The following is an 8485-nucleotide window of genomic DNA, read 5'->3' on the forward strand; positions in this document are numbered from 1 at the left end:
AAGGTATTTGATTGTTTTTGTAGCTATTGTGAATGGGATTGATCTTTGAAGTTCTTTCTCAGCCATTGCATTGCCTGTGTATACAAAGGTGTTGATTTTTGTGCATTGATTTTATATCCTGATACTTTGCCAAACTCTTCTATGAGTTCCAATAGTCTCTTAGTAGAGTTCTTTGGGTCCCCTAAATAAAGAATCATATCATCTGCAAAGAGGGATAGTTTGAGTTCTTCCTTCCCAATTTGTATCCCTTTAATTTCTTTTTCTTGCCTAATAGCTCTGGCTAAAACTTCCAGAACTATATTGAATAGCAGTGGTGAGAGTGGGCATCCCTGTCTGGTACCAGATCTCAGTGGAAATGCTTCCAACTTTTCCCCATTCAATAGGATGTTGGCTGTGGGTTTTTCATAGATTGCTTTGATTGTATTGAGGATGTTCCTTCCAAGCCCAGTTTGCTTAGAGTTTTCATCATGAACGGGTGTTGTATTTTATCAAATGCTTTCTCGGCGTCTATTGAGAGAATCATATGGGTTTTCTTCTGCAGTCTGTTAATGTGGTGCATCACATTGATTGTTTTGCAAACATTGAACCAGCCCTGCATACCAGGGATAAATCTCACTTGGTCTGGGTGGATCTTTCTGATGTGTTGTTGCATTCTATTGGCGAGAATTTTATTGAGGATTTTTGCATCTATGTTCATCAGGGATATTGGTCTGTAATTCTCTTTCAATGCTGCATCTTTTTCTGCCTTAAGAATTAAGGTGATTCTGGCTTCATAGAAAGAATTTGGGAGGACTCCCTCTTTTTCGATTGTTCTGAATAGTTTGAGAAGAATTGGAGTTAGTTCTTCTTTAAATGTCTGGTAGAATTCAGCAGTGAATCCATCTGGTCCTGGGCTTTTCTTTGTTGGGAGGGCCTTTATTACTGTCTCAATTTCTGTCTCAGTTATGCATCTGTTTAGGTTTTCTATGTCTTCCTGGTTGCATGTGTCCAGGAATCTATCCATTTCTGAAAGAGTTCCCCGTTTGCTGGTATACAAGTCCTTGTAGTAATTTCTGATAATTATTTTTATTTCTGTGGTGTCTCCTGTTACGTTTCCTTTTTCATCTCTGATTTTATTGAATTGGATCTTTTCTATTCTTTTTTTTAGTTAGTTGGGCCAATGGGGTGTCAATTTTGTTTATTTTTTCAAAAAACCAGCTCCTTGTTTGGCTGATTTTTTCTAATGTTTCTTTGGATTCAATCCTGTTGATTTCTTCTCTGAATTTAATTATTTCACTTTTCTTACTAGATTTGGGTCTGGTTTGCTGCAGATTTTCTAGATCCTTGAGATGCATTGAAAGTTCATCTATTTGGTGCCTTTCTAATTTCTTGATGTAGGCAATTATTGATATAAACTTTCCTCTCTACACTGCTTTTGCTGTATCCCATAAGTTTTGGTATGTTGTGCTGTTATCCTCATTTACTTCCAGAAAATTTTTGATTTTCTTTTGATTTCTCCTGTGACACATTGTTCATTCAGGAGCATGTTGTTCAATCTCCATGTGTTTGCATATGCTCTAGGGATTCCTGAGAAGCTGCATCGTATAATTCTAATTCTTTTGAATTTGTTGAGACTTGCTTTATGGCCTAGTATGTGGTCAATCCTAGAGAAGGTTCCATGTACTGCTGAGAAGAATGTAAATCCTTTATGTGTAGCATGAAAAGTTCTGTAGATATCTGTCAGATCCATTTGGGCTATAGTGTCATTTAAATCTACTGTCTCCTTTTTGAACTTCTGTTCTGTTTATCTGTCTATTTCTGAGAGTGGAGTATTGAAGTCCCCCAGCACTATTCTACTGGAGTCCAAGTCTCCCTTTAAGTCCCTTAACAAATCTTTTAGATAAACTGGTGCCCTATAGTTAGGTGCATATACATTGATAATTGTTCTATCTTCCTGTTGAATTGATCCCTTAATCATTATATAGTGTCCCTCTTTGTCTCTCCTAAAAGTTTTTGTGGTAAAGTTTATGTTGTCCGATATTAAGATGGCTATGCCCGCTCTTTTTTCATTTCTGTTGGCATGGTATATCTTTTTCCAGCCTTTCACTTTCAGTCTCTATGCATCTTTGTTGGAAAGATGTGTTTCTTGTAAGCAGCAAATAGATGGGTTTTGTTCCTTAACCCAATCAGCCAGTCTGTGTCTTTTAACTGGACAGTTCAGGCCATTAACTTTCAATGTGGCTGTTGATAAGTGGTAACTTTGCCCCGCTATTTCCCAAATATATTTTCTAATATGTGTTTTAAACTTCCTGTGATCTTTTGCTGTGAGGTTTCCTTCCTTTACCTTCTTTCATATTGATGACCGTGTTTCTGTGTTTCTGTGTGTAACACATCTTTAAGCATCTTTTGCAGGGCCGGACGAGTGATGACAAATTCTTTCAATTTCTGTTTGCTATGAAAGGTCTTTATTTCATGTTCATTCACAAATGAGAGCTTTGCAGGATATAATATTCTGGGCTGGCAGTTTTTCTCTCTTAATACCTGGGCTATGTCTCGCCATTCCCTTCTAGCTTGTAGGGTTTCTGATGAGAAATCTGCTGTGATTCCAATTGGAGATCCTCTGAGAGTAATCTGACGTTTCTCTCTTGCACATTTTAGGATCTTTTCTTTATGTTTCACTGTGTTGAGTTCTATTACAATGTGTCATGGTGAGGATCTCTTTTGGTCATGTTTACTAGGGGTTCTATGAGCTTCCTGTACTAGGATGTCTCTCTCCTTCTCCAAACCCGGGAAGTTCTCTGCAAGTATCTCACTAAAAAGGCCTTCTAACCCTTTCTCCCTCTCCATGTCTTCAGGAACTCCTAGAACCCGAATGTTGGTTTTTTTTTTTTATATAGTATCCTCTAGATTCCCCACAATATTTATTAGATTTCTAATTTCCTCTTCTTTTCTTTGGTTTGACTGTATCCTTTCCTGTGCTCTGTCTTCTAAGTCTGATATTCTCTCTTCTGTTTCACTGACTCTGTTTTTAAGGCTCTCTAATGTGTTTTTCATTTGATCTCTTGAGTTCTTCATTTCATTTTGATTTCTCTTCACTATCACACTTTACTGTTCTACTAGTTTCTGCGTTTCATTTTGATTCCTTCTTAAGATTTCATTTTCTTGAAGGAGATTTTCTATCCTGTCCAGTAAGGATTTCCATAGCTCAATCATTTGTTAATGAAAACTTCTGAATGTTCTTATCATAAATTTTTTGAAATCCGTATCTTGCATTTCTTCCATCTCATCATCTTCATAAAATTAGCTTGGGGAATCTTGTTGATTTGAGGGTGCCATAATGTCTTCCTTGATGTTGTTTCCTTGGTTTCTGCGTTTGTTGCTTGGCATTGTGGAGATATTCTTTGGATTCTTCTTCCCTTGCTGTGGTGTTTTTCTCTTGTTATACTATAACTGTATTAAGTGGACTGTCTGCTTTTGATGGAGCCTTAGAGGCTTGAGATGGGTGTGGCTTGAGAGTTCTCTTTGGTTCCTCAGGTTAAGGGTGTGCCAAAGGTGACACTCCCAGTTTAGGCATGGTAAATCTCTCTCTCTCTCTCTCTTTCTCTCTCTTTTTTTATTAGAAGGGAAGTAATTCCACACAGCTGAGCAGAATTGGAGGTATTTAGCAGGCGAATGATAGACCCACAGGAGCTAGAGATCGGAAGCTCTTTCCCAAGGACCACACAGGGAATCTGTTCTGCCCTCAGTGTGGGCTCAAATTCTCCTGCAGTCTCCCACTGGGTTACCAAGGTTACCGAATTGTAGCGTCTCTGGAGAGTATTCACGTGAATTCCATGAGTTCTCTCCCCCACCGTCTCTTTTTTCACAGTCTCAGTTCATTTGCACCATACATTCACTAGGTCCTAATCTCCTGTTATTTCACCTCCCCCAGAGTCAGGTTTTTCTGCTTGCTGAGGGCTGGTGTAGCCCTGAGGTCATGCTGCTTATTATGTGTGTCCAAAATGGTGCCTGCTCTTTGTCTTGCTCACCTTTGAGAGGTGAGCGGAGAGAGACTTGTGTCCATACAGGTCACTTTTTTTTTCCTCTCTCTTCTAGTTAGCCTGGTGAACTTTTCCCCATGGGGTTTTAAGCCTCATTCCCTGTAGTCTCCTCTTTCCGCTTGCCCGCTGGTGTCTCGGGCTATTGAGGTTCAGCTCACCACGTGTTCCAGCGCTGTTGTGTTGATTCTGCTGCTGGTGTCCTGAGCTGTGGGCTCCCACGCCCTCCACACAGGTCCACTGTGAATCACTAGTTCCGGAAGAGTTTCCTCTGCTGTTTCTTCCCCTACTCTTCCTTGAACCTGCAGTACCTCCACTTTTATTAAACTGTCTCTTCCCAGACTATCAGTGTGCTTCCTTCCTATTCCGCCATCTTGCCACTCTCCTATCACTCCAGATGCTATAAACTTACCACAGATTCTCTTTACAAACTCAGTAGTTAAAAGAATACTAGTGATAGCTACCACATTTTATTGAGCAGAATTGCTAGATACTTCATATGAATTATTTTGTTTAGTGTTTGGCCTAGTAAATTGAATATTACATTTATCTGTTTTATAGATGGGCTAGTGGGTTTAGAAAGTCTAACTCAAATGATATGTGAAATTATACACTATGTGACTATATATATAGTTGCTGGAATTTGACATAGGCCTGTACTATAATCATAAAAACAAATTATTTAAAAAATTAGCATCCCTCTCTGTACATGTTTTGAACACTCTTCACTATTTTGTTAACAGGCATTATTTACTCAAGAGGAAACAACTCTTGGAAACTAAAGAGAAGAAAGGTGACTCAAATGGTGACTTTTTTTCTAATGTCATCTATACCTTAATTTCGAGATACAGTATTTGGGAACTAACAGAAAAGTTACAAGATAGAAATGAGAAACTACCAAGTGATATTTATTTGAAAGTATCCATTGTCCATGGAATTCAGCTAAAAGAATAACAGTTACTAAAACATCAGAATCAGTCAACTGCTTTTTAAAAACCCTACTACCTCACAAGATGGTGCCATTAGCATATTATGATCAACAGTCTGTGCCTTTAGACCATTCTTGCCAGCTGACCACAGACAATTCATTAACATATGAATACACAGGTGAAAAACTAAATCAAATCAATAACCAACCTGTAGCCAAAACGCAATCTCTTAGCAGTCACCTTTCAGTACCTTCATTAAACTCTAGCAAGAAAGTTCATGAGTGTTCAATATTGCCTTCTTCCAAGTCTCAGGTCACGATTTCACAAGGCTTCTATAACAGGGCCATGAAATCACCATTACCTCACCCCAAATATCAGCCCACACCTGCACTAGACTTTCACTGGAGAAGTCCCCTGCGGCCAACTTCTAGAGCCCTCAACTCACATTTATCCCACCCTAAACCTCAGACAACACCTTCATCAGACTTCAACAAGACACCACCATCCCAGGAGCTCAGTCAAACAGCCCTGAGGTCACAATTACCTTTCCCCAGGTTTCAGAGTGCATCTTCAAATCTAGATCTTTGTTGGACATCACCTTTATTGAAGTCTAATCAAAGAGTTTCCAGTTCATCATTATCTCACCTCCAAAATCAAGAATCACCTTCATTCAACAATGTCTGGACACCGTCTACTTTGGGACCCAATCAAAGAGCCTTCAGCTCAACATTGCTTCAATCTAAATCTCAGAAAACTTCTTCATTAGATGGCCTTTGGGCATCTTTATTGGAACACAACCAAAGATCTTTGAGTTCACCAGCACTGAGCATCAAATCCCAAACAAATGAGTACCTTCGAACATCACCTTCTTTGGAGATCAATCAAAGAACTATGAGTTCACTGTTACCTGATTCCAGACTTTCAAAAAAACCTTTAGTGATCTCTGATCCCAATGTTCTGAGTTTACCATTGTCCCATTCCAAATTAAGAAAACCATTATCACATTCCATCCACCAGTCTCAGAGTTTACCATTGTTCCAGTCAAAATCTCAGAAAACAGTTGCCCTTGATCGTAACTTTCGGACTTTCAGCTCACCATTTTTTCACTCCAAATTTCAGGACACCACTTTACCAAATGACAAACATGGAGCCACAGATCTGCCATCACCTCCGCTCAAGCCAAATGTCTCAGGTCAATTATTACCAAACTCCAAATATTGCATCAGGAACATATCTTCTTCAACACTGAGTCGCAGACTCCAGAATAAAAGCAGTTTTGATTTTTGTGCAAATACAGAATCAAATAAAGAAATTCTGTGGACTTTAGACTGCAGCCAGCCCTGCATTGTTAAAGGTGGAACAGTCCCTGATGATGTTGTAAATAAAATTGTCAATTCTATCTCCAAGTCCAAAATCCAGAGGGATCTCTGTAGGCAGATACTGTTTCGAAGGATGAGGGGAAGGCCAAATCCTCGTCCTGGCCCCCGCCTTTCAACAACTTACATGGTTTGTTTATCTTGTGCTTCCTGCATAAAATCTCAGTGTGAACATCTTACAGGAAAAAAAGACCCTCGTTGTGCAACACTCTTTGTCATTCCAACACCTGAGACTAATACTGAGGGAACAATAGAGGTGAAATTGGTTCTTATTCTTTCTATACCCGAGGCTCCCTTCTCTTCTGGTCTCTCATTCTCTATGAAAGAAAATCAGTCTGATGAAGCACCTGATGACAACCTTGAAGGAATGGAGAAAATACCAGAGATTTTCCCCACATCTGAATCTGATATCCTCCAGGGCCTTAATATGAAGAAAAAATGGTTGACATTAGCCCTTGAAAACAAAACTATAAACCAACAGCCACAGGCTGTGGACTGGCTCTTTTATGTTAAAAAAAGTAATTCTCAGCCACAATCCCAGCTCCCAAGGCCTTCTTCTTCTTCCTCCTCCTCTTCTTCCTCCTCAGGCTCTTCCCCCTCCTCTTCTGCCTCTTCCTCTTCCTCTTCTTCCTCTTCTTCCTCTTCTGCCTTGCCCTTCTCACCTTCTCCTTCCAAACATTCTAGCAAACCTACCCACTCACGTTATGGACTCACTAAGGTACTTAGCTACCACAGGTTGCCTCCAGGGGTCTCTTGGCTTGAGTTTATACGTAGTAAAGATCACCAACCACATCCTGGAAAACGAAATCAAAATCAACCACCACCTCCCAAAAAGAAACCTGTGAGGCATAGCAACAAAGGAAAAAGAAAAAAGGGGTCAAACATACTACTCAAATTTTTCCATACAAAGCTCCAAAATGAGAAATCCTGATTAAATTAACATTTTGTCTCTCTGAAAGCAATACCTCTTAGTTCTTTGAAACTAGCGTTTGATTTTCTATCATGTTTACTAATATACTTAGTTAGAACTAAATGTGACTCTGCATTTTAGTTGATGAAACACCCATTAATGAGGAACTATTACCTTCAAGTGTGTTTTCTGGTTAAATAGGTTATGCTCTCCCTGAAGTCAAAAGCTGAATTTAACTTTATGATTGAATGCCTTGTTTATGGTACCCACTACATAATTATTATTGAATGAATATATAGTTGGCCACAGACCAGAAATGCCCACTTGTCTTGCTATGAACAGTATTTAGCTCATTGTTCTTCTCCTTCCTCATTAGACATGATGACGAAAGTATCCTTAAGCTAACTGTTGCTAATATGCTTCCCTATCTCTAAAGAAAATTCAGATCATGTTCAACATTCAGATAATCTTTTCAGTTATGTTCTCCAAGGGAAAATCTTCTATCCAATGATTTATTCAACCTTAGTTGACAAATCTGAGAAGGGAACAACCAACTGAAACAAATAATCCAATTTCGTGTTGATTATGCCTATATGTCAGTCATGGACTCTGAAGTCACCTGTTCATTACTTCTACCTACACAACCAAATGGTATAATAAAAGAATGTTCGAAAATCTGTTTTTGTTCCACTGGGTCCAGTGGTAGTGGGAAGAGAAGGGAGTTATCTTATTTACTCACTTGAAGGGATCATTTCTATTCCTGAGGATATAACTAGCATCTCTTACACTAATGATTCACACACAGTCCTGCTTCTCCATCACACCTCTTTCTGGTCACTAGTGTACATTCTGGAAAATTTGATTGGAACATGGTAAAGGTATCTCAAGCTCAATATAGCCAAGGAAGATTTAATCATTTTTACATTTACAACTTACATCTTCACCTCATTGTACTTTCGCCACTGTACTGCCTGTAACAGTTTATGATCACCATTCATCAAGGGGTCATGTCTGGTTGCTTTTCTCATTGTTTGCTTATCTCTAAGCCAACTATTTTTGATAGCTCTTTTATCATGAGAATTCATTGCTTATAGTCATTTATTCACTGCCCATTGTCTTGTGGGTAAAAACTGAATTCCATTTATGATTGAATTATAACATCTCAAAACATTTCTCTTATCCTCTTGTAGTCTCCTACTCAATGTTTTTGTCACACTGATTTCTTTACAATGCATAAAATGTGCCAAGGTCTCT

General features: G+C 38.9%; 1 protein-coding gene across 1 annotated transcript; it reads left to right on the forward strand.

Moving 5' to 3' along the window:
* The first annotated feature begins 5029 nt into the window (after window positions 1-5029).
* Window positions 5030-7252, forward strand: CSNK2A2IP (casein kinase 2 subunit alpha' interacting protein). Its single transcript, XM_051819173.3, has one exon. The coding sequence runs from the start codon at window positions 5030-5032 to the stop codon at window positions 7250-7252; it is 2223 nt and encodes a 740-aa protein (XP_051675133.3).
* Window positions 7253-8485: the final 1233 nt, after the last annotated feature.

The sequence above is a fragment of the Oryctolagus cuniculus genome, chromosome 4 (assembly GCF_051225735.1).
Source record: "Oryctolagus cuniculus isolate XC-2025 breed Fujian yellow rabbit chromosome 4, ASM5122573v1, whole genome shotgun sequence".
Taxonomy (NCBI): Eukaryota; Metazoa; Chordata; class Mammalia; order Lagomorpha; family Leporidae; genus Oryctolagus; species Oryctolagus cuniculus.